The following is a 14,518-nucleotide window of genomic DNA, read 5'->3' on the forward strand; positions in this document are numbered from 1 at the left end:
TGGATGACGCACATGCCAGGTGACATGGCTCCGCATGCCACTTCAGGCATGTGTGCCATAGGTTTGCTATCACGGTCCTAGGAGATTAAAAAAATCTCAGGATGGTGGCTTGCAACAATGTGATTGAAGCCCATTCCTTTAACACTCAAAAAGGGGTGAGCTTTTATTCCATGGTGATTCATGTTTAGATTTTGTTTGGTTCCAAATTTTGCAGGAGTAATTTAATATTACAGTCACATTGCTAACCCGTATTTTTCCAATACCTTACTTTTAAAAAAAGATTGATAGAACTGTCCATCTTAAGCAATTCTGGCTGCTTTGCAGTCTTATTCACATTAACCTAAAACGATGTCATTGCAGGAATGTACCCCAAACATACCGTATTTTTCGGACTATATGACGCACCTTTTTTTCCCTCAAAAAAGAGGTTGAAAATCTGGGTCTGTCTTGTACACTGAATGCAGCATTTTTGGCCTACCGAAACCCCACCCCTTTGCAAAAATGGACGCGCAGAGAGTTTGGGAGGCTGGCAAAGGGCTCCTGGGGGCTGGGGAGGGCAAAAAAAAAAAAGCAGAAGCACTCTACAAGCCTCCCAAAGCTCTGCCTGCTCTTTCTTTTTTTTTTTGCAAAAAACAAGGCGTGCAGAGGGTTTGGGAGGCCTGCAGAGTGCAAAAACTTTTTTTAAAAAAATTACCTCTTCAAAATCATGGTGAATCTTATACTCCGGAGCGTCTTAGAGTCTGAAAAATACGATAAGTCATATATTCCCATATTTTAACTTCCAACATACACAAGTTGAAACAGCACTTATTATACATTCCATGGGGCATCAGGTAGAGATAAAAAATAGTTTTTAGGTTAATTATACCTTTAAAAAGTGGACCATTAATTTAGCATTCTTTAAGATTGTCCATTGATTTATTAAAATGAACCTATTTCATTACTTCTGCCTATATCACAGACCTATAAAATCATAATTGTAAGGGTCTTTTATTGATAGTGTTCTGAAGACTCCAAGCAGCCACACTGCCTTACTTCATACTTTTTGGTTTTTTATGGCCAAGAGTGGAATAAATATTTTAATGAATTGATAAGTAGGCTTTTCTTTGTCAAAGAAATGTAACAACTTTGGATTCCATCTTTTACAGCTGATTAGAGATATGCTGAATATTAGTGAAATAAACATGTCACTTCTTAACACATCATCCCTTTCTAAGTATCGGACTTTGAGATGCAGGATTGATGCTCTAGATGTGGCAAGTGAAGAGTTTAAAAATGTCAAACACTTACTGGAACAAAACACCAGGTAACTCTTCAAACTGGTATGAGATTTCAGGATTAGTATTGTGCAAGTTCCATTTTTTTTCTTTATAATATCTAATATTATTAAGTAATATCTAAAATATCTTTGAGCATATAGATAAAATTTGAAATCTTCTGAATACCTAATAGATATTGTCTTGGTTCAAGTTTCAGCTATACACTTGAACACAGTTGCTTTAGATATTAGATATGAGCCACGGCGCAGTGGTTAAAGTGCAGTACTGCAGGCTACTTCTGCTGCCTGCCGGCTGCCTTCAATTTGGCAGTTCAAATCTCACCAGACTCAAGGTTGACTCAGCCTTCCATCCTTCTGAGGTGGGTAAAATGAGGACCCAGATTGTTGGGGGCAATATGCTGACTCTGTAACCGCTTAGAGAGGGCTGTAAAGCACTGTAAAGTGGTATATAAGTCTAAGTGCTATTGCTATTAGCAGTTTATTTCAAAGTTAAACAGCAGACGAGGAAGATCATAAATCAACAACAAAAGTATCTGAGGAAGAAAACTTGCCTGAATGGTTTTTCTTTCAGTGGGAGTCAAGTCCAAAATCCAGCCCAAGTTCAGAAAGCCAGGGGTCAGAATTACACGAACAAATCCCTCAAGAACATCATGTAAGAGCCAGAGATTAGACAATTGTTTCCAACTAAGAATCATGGATCAGGGCTGTCTCTTAAATTAGGCTGCAACCAGCTGCCTTCTGTTACAAAGACTTTTCCCTCAGTTTGGCAGGAAGCCTTATTGAGCATTGTTCTGCTCTGTGTCTCAGGTGCCGGGTCCAAGGCCTTAAAAGTCATACCTCATCATCTGACTATTCCAGCTGTTCAGATAGGGCCTGTGTTCAATCAGCCTCAGGTGATTTTTGGCTTGGGATCTCCTGATGCTAATATTCCTTAGGTTCAGTTGGAGTAGTGTCAGACTGACTCTTCAGCCACAACAGGTATTTTCAAAACATAGTTGCCATAGAGGTATGACACTAATTCACAACAATGATTCTTTCTCTTCTGCGGGATGATCTTGCTTTCTACAGAGGCCACGTTTTTAACACTTTGGTTGGTTAGGCCAAGTGATTATGAAAAGCCCTGAAAGGGCCTTTCTAATCTGAAAATATGTGAAGTAAGAAAATAAGTAAGGTGGAACCTCCAGACTTGTGTTTAGCAAGTAATGTGTCAATTGCCTAGAAAGTTCTTATTGTTGGGCAGTGTTGGGGAATCTTTTCGGCATCAAGTGCCGAAACAGGAGGGCGTGCGTGTGGGGGAGCACCAGAAACCGGAAGAGCCGCTCCGGAAGAGCAGCTGGTCTTCTAGTTTCTGGCACCTATGTACGCATGAAGGCTGGCACTCCTGGGAGCTGCTCTTCCGGTTTCTGGCATGCCCGCATGCGCGAATAACAGCGGGCTGGTACGCCTAGGAAATGCTCTTCTGGTTTCCGGTGCTCCCGTGCATACCGGCGCGCATGTGCATGCTGGAACTCAGAAGAGCAACAGGCAATGGCTGGTGTGCCCGGAGAGATGGCTCTGCTTGCCACTTCCTGCACGTGTGCCATAGGTTTGCCATCATGGTTGTAGGGTAACTGTTCCTGCTCTGCAAAGCCCCATATTGAATTATCATGTTCTGTTAGTCTTTATTCAGCCCTTGTTAATCATCCTGTTCCTTTTAATAACTCTGGCCCAGATAAATGCACTGCCTTACACACTTATGCACTTACTAAATTTTATGACTGAGAAGCCGTGAAGCAGGTTGCTTTTATTTGGACCCTGCTTCTAGCATAAGTTTAAATCTTACACAAGAACATGTTATTTACATGTTCTTCCTTAGACCAGAATTTGATGATAATCACAATGACAAAGCTTGAATCATAAATAAATACAAATTAGGGGGGGCGGGGGAAATGCAATAGTTGGAGTGTGAAAAGAGGAAAGTAGTTAAAGTAACATGTTTTCAGATTAGAAAGGCACTCTGAGGGCTTCTCATAATCACGCGGCATAGGTGGTGGAATGAAAAGATTTTTTCTGCCACCTGGGTCGAAAACTGAATTGTGTCATGAACCTATATGCAGCCTAAAGCTTTTGGGTTTTGGAAAATGCCCAAAAGCTTTTACTAAGTAGAAATTGTTATTGGGAGAGAAGAAAGAAAATGACAATCCAATGAAATGAAATTTACTGTTTATTCTGGCCTCAGCACTGTATTTTGGAATGTGGCCAGAGGTAGTATTCTGCTGGTTCTGACCGGTTCACCCAAACCAGTAGCGGAAATCGCAGGTGGCCCTGGTCGCCCACTCTGGCTCTATGGCATCCCATTTAGGCCCCCTTTTTTAGGCAAAACGCACACACGGAAGGTTGAGCTCATGCGCAGACGCACACACTCGCTCACCTTTGTGAACCAGTAGGGAAGTAAGTCAATATCACCCCTGAATGTGGCCATTAACCAGGCACTCAAAAGCCATGTGTAATCCCTTGCTGTTGAAAAGGTTATGCTCCTGTCATGGCTACTTACTTGTGGAAATCTCTCTTATCTTTATGTTCTACAAGAGATAGGTCCTCAATGGCGTTAGGGATTTTGCAATTGGAATTACTGTGGCCTGGCTATACAGTTTTTAATATGAACATTTACTGAATATTTATTTTCTTTTTGATTTTTTTTTCTTGCAGTGAAAATCTAGTACAGGTTTTGAATATATATAAAGTCAGCAGAGGAACTGAAAGTACGGTGTTTGAGAGAAAACTGGGCAATGTTCAGTCTTTATTTCATGGATCGTCTGTTTGCAACTTTGTGGGAATCCTCTCGAGGTAACAGCTTGAATTATATTCTACCTCTTGAAACTTTGTAGGTTTGCTTTGCTTTGTTTTACTTTAAATGGGACAAAGCTATAAGGCAACTTAAAGAGCCGAGGTGGCGCAGTGGTTAGAGTGCAGTACTGCAGGCTACTTCAGCTGACTGCTAGTTCGGCAGTTCAAATCTCACCAGCTCAGGGTTGACTCAGCCTTCCATCCTTCCGAGGTGGGTGAAATGAGGACCCAGACTGTGGGGGCAATATGCTGACTCTGTAAACCGCTTAGAGAGGGCTGAAAGCCCTATGAAGCGGTATATAAGTCTAACTGCTATTGATATTGCTAACTAGCCAAAATAGCAGTGTTATGAAAAACAGTTTTTCAGTCTTACATGTTAGGCCAGCTCAGAGATACAGTACCTAGTGCACGTTTTCTGCTAAGCTTGGGCTAAGGTGGAAAGGATGAGAAGAACGTCACCAAACAGCTTCTAAATTGAATTGTGATTTCCTGGCAAAAAAGGAATGTCTAAATAACAATTGAAAAAGAGGAAACATTTCTTTCCAGGGTTGTCTAGTGTCCATTGGAATGGGAACTGATGGTTTAGCTTAAAATCTCATTTAAATTCCTTTTATTTTGGTGACAGTTATCTCTAAATTCTCTGTATGATTAAAGAAAACATTTTATTTATTGAGAATCTTCAGGGAATTATAGACCCTTTGTGGTCTTTTTACAGTTTGGTTAAATAATTTGGAACAGTTGGAATATTTGGAAATTTTTATAAGTTTTATTGGATTCTTTTCTTGTTTCAATTATTTGCAGTTTCTCAATCCCCAAAGGATATTGTAACATATTTTTTTAATATTGACAATCAAATTCTATATTTAAGGTCAGAAGAAGCTTTAAAATTGTATTTATAAAATGGAGGATTTTATAAATAAGTAAATGAAATGCCAGTATGTGGTTATGTATTAAATCTTGGTATGTTTTATGATGAAGGACGTTTAAATAATCATATTCAAATAAAAGTGGAGGTATGATGATGTAATATAATAAATAGCCGAGTTAAGATATTAGAGTTAATATGAATTATATTTGATGATGGTGGAAGAGATGCACAAAAGCCTTTTGTAACCAATTGACACACTTTCTACAGTATGTAAAGAAGGAGGATTGGTATGTTTGTTTTGAAAATAAAAAATATATATTTTTAAAAAATTGTATTGTCATTGTTAATGCAGTTTAACTGTCTATAAAAGTCTATAGTTGCCAGGTTGGTTTATCTCCCATGGATGGAATAGGCAATAGCTCCAATCCCATACCTTGACTCTATACAAGTAAGAGGTAGCTATAGATTTTTTGTTTTGACTTTTACCTGATTGCCAGAAAGGTAACAGGATGGCAGAGTCCTATGTGTAGAATTAGAAGAGTTGATGCCAGGTGAGGCACTTCCTAGAACAGTGATGGCCAACCTTTTTCCCCTTGGGTGCCAAAAGCGTGTGTACCCATACTTGTAATTAAATGCCCTCCTATATTGTGTCCACCTGCGCATGTGTGCACAACCACCACTACCCGCTGCCCCCTGCAATGCGCACATTGCTTTCTTTGAGCTGTGGAGAGCGAAAACACCCTATCCACGCCTGCCTGAAGGCCGAAAATCAGTTGGCGCCCGCTGGAACTGACATAGAGCAACACCTCGCGTGTCCTCAGATATGCTCCGCGTGTCACCTATGGCACGCATGTCATAGATTCACCATGACAGCCCTAGAAGATGATTGGTGACATGAGAATAACAAAGCACTTTTCCCAAGTATCAGAAATGATCAGTGTGTGTAGACTCAGAGTACATCTAGGAGGGGAGTCTTTAGACTCCATCTTACCAACACAGTGGAGTTGCCATGGTAATGGCTTCACAGTACCCCACAAGGGGGCTCCCTCTGGTAAGGGGGAAAATCCAACATTAGAAAGTACAGGTATTTCCCCTTTATAAATAAATACCCGGACCACACCAGGTTATCAACTAGTCCTTTATAAAATTTACTTAAACGTGATGACTCAATCCGTTGAGTCCAATCGATATTTTGCATTTTTTTAAATCTCTCCTGAATGTTAGTTTTAATGAATATTTTCTCTAAAATAAAAACAATGGAAAGGCAGGTGTATCTCATGCATTTAGCACATGTGGGTTGAATCTCACAGATGATGATGATAATGATGGATGACGCAGGTAAGTGTGAAGGACAAGAATGGGGGGGAAAATAGAATATGTATGTGCTGTTAGTTCCTTTTTCCTTAGTTACCCAAATCCAAAAGAACATCTGTTCAAAATGAATTTGCTAATAGAGAAATATTTGCTTCTGTATCTCAGTATGTTTTACATGCTAATCTTTTTTTTTTTTTTAGAGGACTACTTTTGCCAAAGATAAATGAACAGCCTGCCTTAAAAAGAACAGATGTTGGGTACTTGGGTAGTGGCATTTATTTCAGCAACTCTGTAAGGTAACATCTGAAGTCTTCCCCCCCCCCCAGAACAGCAGTATTGTGTGTGTATCTGTCTCTCTTTAAAATATTGTTGACTAAATACAATGAATTTGTATATTTTCCTGCATAAATACTTAGGGGGAACAGAGTGGTGTAATGAACAGAGAATTGGCATTGGACTAATTTCAAATTTTCAAATTTCAAATTATCAAATTTAATAGGATTTGTATGCCGCCCACTCCCTAGGGACTCTGGGCGGCTTACAACAATATAAAAACATTTAAAATATTACAAAAAATACAGAATTAAAATCAACGCAACATCCATTCCATCAAGTGGGGCTGGAAATTAATGAACAGCCCCAGGCCTGCCGGAACAGCCAGGTCTTGGTTGCTTTACGGAAGGCCGGGAGAGTGGTGAGGGTCCGGATCTCTGCAGGCAGTTCGTTCCACAAGGCCGGTGCAGCTACAGAGAAGGCCCTCCCATGGGGAGCTGCCAGCTGGCATTGACCGGACGACGGCACCCGGAGGAGGCCCAACCTGTGTGATCTTATTGGTCGTTGGGAGGTAAATGGCAGGAGACGGTCTCTCAGGTAGCCACGTCCAATACCATGTAGGGCTTTAAAAGTAACAACTAGCACCTTGAAGCGGGTCCGGAGACCAATGGGAAGCCAGTGCAGCTCGCGGAGGATAGGTGTAACATGGGTGTACCTAGGTACACCCATTATTGCTCGCGTGGCTGCATTCTGGACCAGCTGTAGTCTTCGGACACTCTTCAGGGGCAGCCCCATGTAGAGTGCGTTACAGTAATCCAGTCTTGAGGTGACGAGGGCGTGGGTGACCATTCGAAGTGCCTCCCGGTCCAGATAGGTCCGCAACTGGTGTACCAGGCGAACCTGGGCAAAGGCCCCCCTGGTCACAGCTGACAAATGGTGTTCTAACGTCAGCTGTGGATCCAGGAGGACACCCAGATTGCAGGCCCTCTCCGAGGGGTGAATAATTTCACCCCCCAGGCTAAGGGGTGGAATGTCAGGACCATCCTTGGGAGGCAACATCAATAGCCACTCGGTCTTGTCTGGATTGAGTGCAAGCTTGTTCGCTCCCATCCAGATCCTGACAGCCTCCAGGCACTGGCACATCACTTCAACTGCTTCACTAGAGCAGATTTCCCCAATCTGATGCCTTCAAGGTGGCTTGGAACTACAGCTCTTTGCATTTCAAAAAAAGGCGCCAAATGAGATAAATTCTTGGAGTTCTAAACCCCAATGCATTTAAAAATACAAAATTGATTCAGATAAATTTTAATGAACAATTGTCTGTTTTCAAAGCAAGCATGATTCTTGGTATAAGCCCATTTCCTCCTGCTGGAATCACCCTGACTTTACATTAGCTTCACATTTGTCTTAAGACCAATGGGGAGTAGGTCTATTGGAGGTCCATTGTCTATTGGAGAGAATAATTAATTTTAAAGATTATCTAAGATGTGTTTGAGAGACAATGGTGTGATGCACCTAATAAATGTTAATCTGATGATCTTTTCTCTTTCTACCAGCCCCAACACATTCCTCAAACTACTTGGGATTGGTCATTAAAAAATTGCCTTTCCCTCCTTTAGAAACTGTTGGGTAAGACATGACAGTCCAAACAGAACCAGTAAGGCTCAGACTAATGTGGTTAAGACAGCAAGGCCAATTGGCAAGCTAATTGGCCTTTTGCTTTAACTAAAATAGTTAATTTAAATGATGGCTATGAAAAAGAAGCATTTGGAATAAGCAGACATTTCTCTCTTTTTAATAGAACAAGCATTAAGTATTCCCAGCCATGTGAAACAGATGGAACTCGACTGTTGCTCATTTGTGACGTAGCACTTGGAAGATGTTGGAAGACTGAGGAAAGCTGCTTCATTTGCCTAGGTTATGATAGTGTACATGGAGTCCGTAGAACAGAAAAGAAAGAATCTATTTTTGAGGTATTTGATCCAGCTAGTTGTGAATAACCTAGAATACGAAGGGAAAAGGCAAATAGCTAATAGCTAATAGTAAAAATGTTAAAAATGCGTATAGGGCTAAAAGTAAAAGTTGTTACCTTAGTTTAACCATTATTAATTTTAAAATCTGATAGGCTTCCAGGGAAGCAAGGGTGGGATCCTGCCGGTTAAACGACCAGTTCGCTGAGCGGACGTCCCTGATACGCAGTGCGCATATGCACAGTTTACAGAGAAATCATCTTCCGCATTACTGCTGGGGAGGAAAACAGCTAAGGTGTGGCAATCCACTCTGCCCTGCCTATCAGCTGGGCTTCAGAAAAGGGAATATAGGTGAGCATAGCGCAGGGGTGGGCAAGCCTAACTGAAAGCCGCCGATATTGGAACTACCGGATTGCCCAAACCGCTTTGAACCGGTAGACTCGCACCCCTGCAGGGAAGGTAGTCTCTTGAGCCATCAACTTTGCCCTGAATTCTCATCAAAAGTCCTCAAGTGAGTTCTTGTATAGAAGCAGTTCACCAAAGTTCATAAGGGAAGCAATAGTTTGCTAAATTGATATAATACTTCAGCTTTCTGAACTTTTATCTGCCTAACTTGGCTTTTGGCAACTGTGAGTAGGACTTCAGGATCAGCTTATCTATCTATATTTGTGCTCTGTTAAGGGTCCTAAAATATATGTTTTATTTTGTTTTCTTCCAATAAGGACGATGAATTTGTAGTGTACAGAACCAGTCAGGTCCAGATCAAATATGTGGTTCAATGTACATGTGATAATGACAAAGTTAAAGAATTCCAGCCAATAATTCAGACTGAATTAGAAGACCAGAGGCTTTCTTTTGAGGATTATGACCAGCCTAAGGGTGAGAAGTCATTTTTTAAATTATCCACAATAGCAGTCAAGTCTGTTTTCTTGGTATTTTCTGAAATTGGTTTTTATTTTTATTTTTTAGTCTTTTGGTAAAAATACATCTGCACTAACTTATCACAAATATGCAGAATATAACAATATGACAATGTGAACGATAACTATCAATTTTTAATTCTTGTCCCCTTCACAGATAAAGTATATTCTCTAAGCCAGTGTTTCTCAACCTTGGCGACTTTAAGTCCTGTGGACTTCAACTCCCAGAATCCCCCAGCCAGCACAGCACAGCACAGCTGGCTGGGGGATTCTGGGAGTTGAAGTCCACAGGACTTAAAGTCGCCAAGGTTGAGAAACACTGCTCTAAGCCAGGAGTGTGAAAATGGATTTCTTAGAGGGCTAGTGGGATTGGGGGGAGATGGGACAGACTCCTCCTGCAACACCCTGCCAGCCAAAACGAGGTGTGTGGGGCCCCTGCACCTTATTTTGGCTGCCAGAGGCCCGACAGACTGGCCCTTTGCTATTTCTAGGCTGGCCCCACAGGTCAGATTTAAACATCCCACGGCTGAATCCGGCCCATGGGCCTTGAGTTTGACATCCCTGCTCTAAGCCCATGTCTAAAACCTGTTCTTTTCCTCTAAATTTTTAAAATAGAGAAAGTAGTTATGTGGAACTAAATGGTACGTATGTATTCTCTAAGCTGCTTTTCTCTGAATATGACTTTTTTCCCTACACAAAGAGTTTTTTTCACCAGAACAGCAATGAAATGTCTGTAGGCTATTTGTGGCTTCCTATATCTATGTTGCTACCTTCACAGAATACCAGGATTCATACTGAAGTTTTACTTCAGGTGACCAATCCTGATTTTTGAACTTGTTTTTGTTTTCTGCAATCTCAATCTTAAAAGTATAGGTGTTACTGTAAGTCTTTGTATATCTATTTTTAATTCCTCTGAACCAGTGGTGGGTTCTGGCATTCACACATGAATGCGTGCAGCGCGTGCATGCGTACTTACTATCTGTGATGCTCTAGCTGCTCGGCGGAGCATCACGCAGGCACCATATGCTCTTTGCACTGAAGCCCTGAAGAGCTCAAATGCCGGTAAGGAGCGCGAGCAGGTGGGTCCTCCGGAGCACCGTACCGGAATGGTACCATACCGGGGCGTACTGGTCATAACGAAGTTCCTTTCCAGCCTGTGACCTTGCAGCCCCTTGAACAATAAAAAGTAGAGAAAAATAAAAAAGAGATTTTAACTACAAGAAGGGTGCTTCGTCCTATACCAAGAGGATTAATTCCCCCCCCCCATTAAGGGGTCAGGGCATTTTTCACTAATTTTTCATCTGTTTCATAGTTCCCAGGATTTATAGTATAGTGATTTTTAACTGTCTATTGCCCCTGAACAAATTCTTTGGGAGAACTAGTTAGTTTATTGTTCTTATACATATTTTTATAAACACTCTTCATGCTGCTTGTGATATTGATGGATGTTTTTCTTTCTTTTTAAGGTTAAAAGTTAAGGTCCAAAGATTTGAGGGTTGTCTTTATATAAATGTAATGCTGAGAACCACTTTGAATAATGCTTTCAAAGCTGAGCTACTGAGAACAGGTTTAGGACTCACAATCCAAAAGACACCCACATTTCATCACACACACACACACACACACACTCTTAAATGACAAGGTCCTTGGGAGAAAGGAAGACAAGGGGAATTGGGAGGTGATGAATTAGGGGAGAAGAAAGGACAGTTGAAGGAGGCAACTTTTCAGGGGAAATAAAATTAAATGCCCAGGAAAAGCAGGGAGAATGTTGTCTAAAGAGACCACTAGCTTGAGATTCTGATTACAATATGTGTGTATTTTTAACTTGTCTCATTTAGATTATACAGTACCGAGCCATGATCTATTGAATGATATTTCTGCTGGCCTACTAGACAGAGCTGGGAATCCAATTCCTCTTAAAGATATTCAAATCAAAGGAAGAATAATAGACTTCGTAGCAGAGGTAAATGTTTTTGGTTTTTCCTAGAAGTGCCTCAAAATTGTTCAAAATTGTATTCTTAATTCTTCAAAAATTGTAATTTTAATTCTTCAAAACTCTTTTACTACCACATTTTTAATTCAGTGTAAAATCCAAAAATGAGAACAGAAATCAAAAATTTTGACCCTAGAGCAGGAATGGAGGGGGGGGGGAGAGGATATCAAGGAATCAGCCTTCATATAATATCCAACTGAAGTATACTTTTCTGCCACAACTGGCTGATTTATTGTTTTTCTGTATTCTCTTTCTTTGGGCTGTGTTTAGTTATGCTGAAAGTGTTAATCCTAGTATGGAAGCTACATCCGTGAGAATCTTTTTATTGGAAACTTCCATGTTGTCCGAACTAATTCAAAAAATAGATTGCATTGTATTTCAGGTTGTGGTGTTTCAGACCTATGAAAATGAAACAGAAAGTCCCATTGAAGCAAAATATGTCTTCCCCTTGGATGATACAGCTGCTGTATGTGGATTTGAAGCATTCATTAAAGGAAAGCATATAATAGGGGAGGTAAGCTGATGTCGCAGAAAGGCAGATGACTTTATATCAACATTTCCCAACTTGGAATTTCTTGGGGACAACCATCCTTTGCTCCTAGCCTGTTGAGGAAGACTATTCTAGGCTGTCATGACAACTGTGTTAACATCCTCCAAGCCAGCAATCTATGACAATGAAAACGCACAATTAACTGCTTTGGTTAATGCTTGATTTTCTTTAGCAGTTTTTAATACATACTATCCTGTATTAGTCCTCCCGTTGCTACGGAGATGGTGGAAAAATCGCCATACAGAGTATTGGCTTGGGGGATTCTTTAACCATCCTAGTGGTCCAGGTAATGGCCCAACTCTACCAGGCCCTGATATTGCTTGAAAGAGCAATGAAAAAAAAATTCTCTTTGGATGTATTGATTTTGCTAGCTTGAACTGCATCCTGCAAAGAGAAGTCCAGGATTTTAAGAGGAAATGTAGCAGTGGTAGAGCAAGATAATTTTGGATCCTAAATACAGTAATAGTAAAGCCTCTAGTAAAAATGTAGTAAGCTACATTTTTATATGAGAATAAGTACAGTTGTGTTTTAGAAAAACTTAATAAATATTTTAAAGTAAGAAATAATTAAGTTGGTATCTGTAACAAAATATATGCACGGCTAGCTCCCTCCTGATTATAAAATGTTTAAAAGAATAAAAAGGAAACATTGAGCATCATCTGTTACATGTGGGGCTTGACTTTATTTTGAGTTGCTTGCGGGGGGGGGCTCTATTGTATTCTGAGGTTGTCTCCTGCTTAGGAGCGCATCATTTCTGATAGAATCATCTAAATTAGATTCAAAAGAGTTTACTAAATCTCTGTTCCCAATAGATTAAAATGAAATCATTCTCTAAATAGTAACTTATTTTGAGATGCAATTAACCAACTTAATATGTTATCCCATCAACTTCCTATATCTTGCTTCCCGAGATTTATTATGGAGTGTGACATAGTGATGTGTGTTACTTTATTTTTATTTTCTTTCAAACCAAGATAAGTATTACATATTATTCAACGTTAATAGGTTAAAGAAAAGGAAAAAGCACATCAGGAATATAGAGAGGCCATCAGTCGAGGCGATGGAGCTTATTTGATGGATCAGGATGCCCCGGTAGGTGATATATAGATTTATTGAACAATTTTATATGTGTGTTTGTGTGTGTTGCATTTGTGCTGATAAATAAATAAAGGGAGACTAGTATAGATCTATTCCAAGCTATTTAGCTCTCATCAGCTAGCCATACCCTTACTGGGATTTGAACCTGTGCTGTATTACATATTAGGCAGTTGTACTAGCCACTAAGCCACAGGCTCTCCTCCTTTATCAGCTAAGCCAGGGAAATGTATATATTATGTCACAACTCCTGGTATGCCCAAATATGGGAGGAAGCATACTGCTTCCTTTCTCTGTCTATCGGCTCATCTCAAGAGACCATCCAGATAGAAAGCCATTATTTTTACTGTTCCTTTGTTACATTTGTGTTGCATTTGTGCTGATAAATAAATAAAGGGAGACTAGTATAGATCTATTTCAAGCTATTTAGCTCTCATCAGCTAGCCATACCCTTACTGGGATTATATATGTATATAATCTAGATGTAGAGGTTAGGAGAAGAATTATCATGGGACAGCTGTATACATTTAGTTCCATTCAATAGACAGTTATTAAGATAGAAGAGTATCCAAGTTGAGTAAGATAAACTGGTTTTTTGCTTATAGCAAATAATCAACAGATAGCAACACTGGTTTTGGAACAGACAGAAATTTTGTTTATTGCCAGAGTAGGGAAATAATATCATGGGAACCTTCCTCGGATTCTGTACCATTTCCTTAAATAAGTAACTATATACTATTGGGAGATCTACTTGCTCAACATGTCTTCCTAGAAGAATATGCCTACACGTTCAGAAGAAACTCTGAGACATCCAATTTTATGAAGAAGTATTTGGCGTTATTACAGGGACTTTATTTTGAAATACAGTTTTCACAAAGCCCACAGGAAAAAGCCTTCATAGAAGTCATTCCCTTTGTGCTTTGTTCTCTATGCTCCTTAAGTAGCTCCCAAGGCACTACAATGTATCTGGTCACTGTCTGTTGTGCGGTTAATGTGCCTTTGTTGTATGGTGATTGTCTGTTTTCTGAGAATGTTCTGATGATGCAAACATTGAGTAAGTGTATTGTTCTCTGGTTAAGGACAACTGTTCAATGACACTGTATATATTCGAAGCAAATGTGGATTGGCATCAGAGTTATAGCATATATGCTCAATTATATGGACATTTTCATATATTTCATGTTTATAGCACTAGATCCAACATTATGTAAATGTAGTCTCAATCATCCAGACCAAAAGCATGTAAAGGTTAAATCATGGCAACTGGACCAAAGTTTATTAAACGGAGATGTTTAAACTGAGATTAAACTGAGATGTTTCGTTACTCATCTAAGCAACTTCTTCAGTCAAAATGCAATTCATTCCAACGACTTTCTATGCCTAATGAAAAATTGTTATTTTGACTGAAGAACTTACTTGGATGAGTAATG

General features: G+C 39.9%; 1 protein-coding gene across 2 annotated transcripts in view; it reads left to right on the top strand.

The window, feature by feature from the left end:
• Positions 1-14,518, top strand: part of PARP4 (poly(ADP-ribose) polymerase family member 4) — a 57,688-nt gene that overhangs the window by 9,580 nt on the left and 33,590 nt on the right. For both annotated transcript variants that reach the window (XM_087721206.1, XM_087721207.1), the window contains exons 9-16: positions 1,149-1,306; positions 3,968-4,105; positions 6,488-6,583; positions 8,362-8,533; positions 9,253-9,409; positions 11,289-11,413; positions 11,826-11,957; positions 12,999-13,085. In XM_087721206.1, coding sequence (XP_087577332.1) covers positions 1,149-1,306; positions 3,968-4,105; positions 6,488-6,583; positions 8,362-8,533; positions 9,253-9,409; positions 11,289-11,413; positions 11,826-11,957; positions 12,999-13,085 — 1,065 coding nt within the window. The remainder of the gene's footprint in view (positions 1-1,148; positions 1,307-3,967; positions 4,106-6,487; positions 6,584-8,361; positions 8,534-9,252; positions 9,410-11,288; positions 11,414-11,825; positions 11,958-12,998; positions 13,086-14,518) is intronic.

The sequence above is a fragment of the Thamnophis sirtalis genome, unplaced genomic scaffold (genome assembly GCF_051295495.1).
Source record: "Thamnophis sirtalis isolate CommonGarterSnake01/CBP01778 unplaced genomic scaffold, rThaSir2_p1.2 scaffold_8, whole genome shotgun sequence".
Lineage (NCBI taxonomy): Eukaryota > Metazoa > Chordata > Lepidosauria > Squamata > Natricidae > Thamnophis > Thamnophis sirtalis.